The 1215-nt window shown below is 54.7% G+C and overlaps 1 protein-coding gene across 1 annotated transcript in view; it reads left to right on the top strand.

Annotated features, from left to right (window-relative positions):
* The window catches only part of megf8 (multiple EGF-like-domains 8), a 23277-nt gene that overhangs the window by 2851 nt on the left and 19211 nt on the right, over positions 1-1215 (top strand). Inside the window, exon 4 of the mRNA XM_048620569.1 lies at positions 793-908. Within this exon, the coding sequence (XP_048476526.1) occupies positions 793-908 (116 nt within the window). The remainder of the gene's footprint in view (positions 1-792; positions 909-1215) is intronic.

The following is a 1215-nucleotide window of genomic DNA, read 5'->3' as shown; positions in this document are numbered from 1 at the left end:
TCCATCCACATGCAGTGTCAGCCTCGTGAACTTTCTCAGGACTGCCTTCAATGCCACTCTATCTTTCGATAAGAGGACCAAACTGTTCTGTGTTTTCCAGCTGTGATCTAACCTGTGGCCTTGTATAGATTTAGACAAACCTCTCTACTTTTATACTCCATTCCCTCTGAAATAAAGGCGGACTTTTGTTGTCTTTAAAAACTTTTCCCAATCCTCTGACTTAGAACAATCTTTGCCACATTGTACATTTCCTTTCAATTTGGTACTATCCTTAACATCCCTGGTTAGGTTTTATCCCCTTGCTTGAATCATTCTTCCTCACTGGAACATATCTTTATTGTGAGCCACAAACTGTCTTCCTAAATATCTCCTGTTGCTCCTCACCGGTCTTTGCTGCTAGACTCCTTCCCCCTAACTTCCCTCTCCCCCCTCACACCTCTTCCCCAGCTCCTCTGCCCTGCACTTCTCCCCCTTGCCTTTCCCACCCACCCCTCCCCACCTCACTGCCGCTCCCCACCTTGCCCTTGCCACCCTCCTCGCCCTTCTCTCCCCTCGCCCTTCTCTCCCTGTACCTTCTTTCCCTCTTCCCCTTTGCCCCTCCCTCCCCCTCACCTCTATCTCCTTCACCATCCTCTGCCCGCTCCGCGCACACCCCCCTCTCCCCTCACCTCACGCCTCCCTCCCTCCCTGTTGTAACATGACTCTGTGTCCCCCTCTCTCGGCCCTGTCACTGGGCTGTGTGAGATTTGATGCCCAGTTTCCAGGCTCTGACTCTAAACATTGCTCCGCCAGGCAGACGATGGTCCCCTGAGGCGTCTGGGCCACTCAATGGTGGAAGGCCCAAGCTCCACCCTCTGGATCTACGGAGGCCTGTCCCTTAGGAACGGGATTTTGAACAGTGTTTACAAGTAAGTGGTAGCTCCCGGTTATTGGAATTGGAGACCCTCTTGTGAGGGACTCATATCACAAACTTCATTGGTTCGTTGCTCCTGTACTGGTGGCCATTTGCACTATATCCCTGCCCCCTCTGCCCTGGCGGCCATTTGCAGTGTGTCCCTGCCCCACCCCTCTGCCCTGGCGGCCATTTGCAGTGTGTCCCTGCTCCCCCTGCCCTGGCGGCCATTTGCAGTGTGTCCCTGCTCCCTCTGCCCTGGCGGCCATTTGCAGGGTGTCGCTGCTCCCCCTGCCCTGGCGGCCATTTGCAGTGTGTCGCTG

This window comes from Rhincodon typus, chromosome 47 (genome assembly GCF_021869965.1).
Source record: "Rhincodon typus isolate 14 chromosome 47, sRhiTyp1.1, whole genome shotgun sequence".
NCBI classification, from domain to species: Eukaryota; Metazoa; Chordata; class Chondrichthyes; order Orectolobiformes; family Rhincodontidae; genus Rhincodon; species Rhincodon typus.
This window is presented reverse-complemented; position numbering and strand designations above follow the sequence as displayed.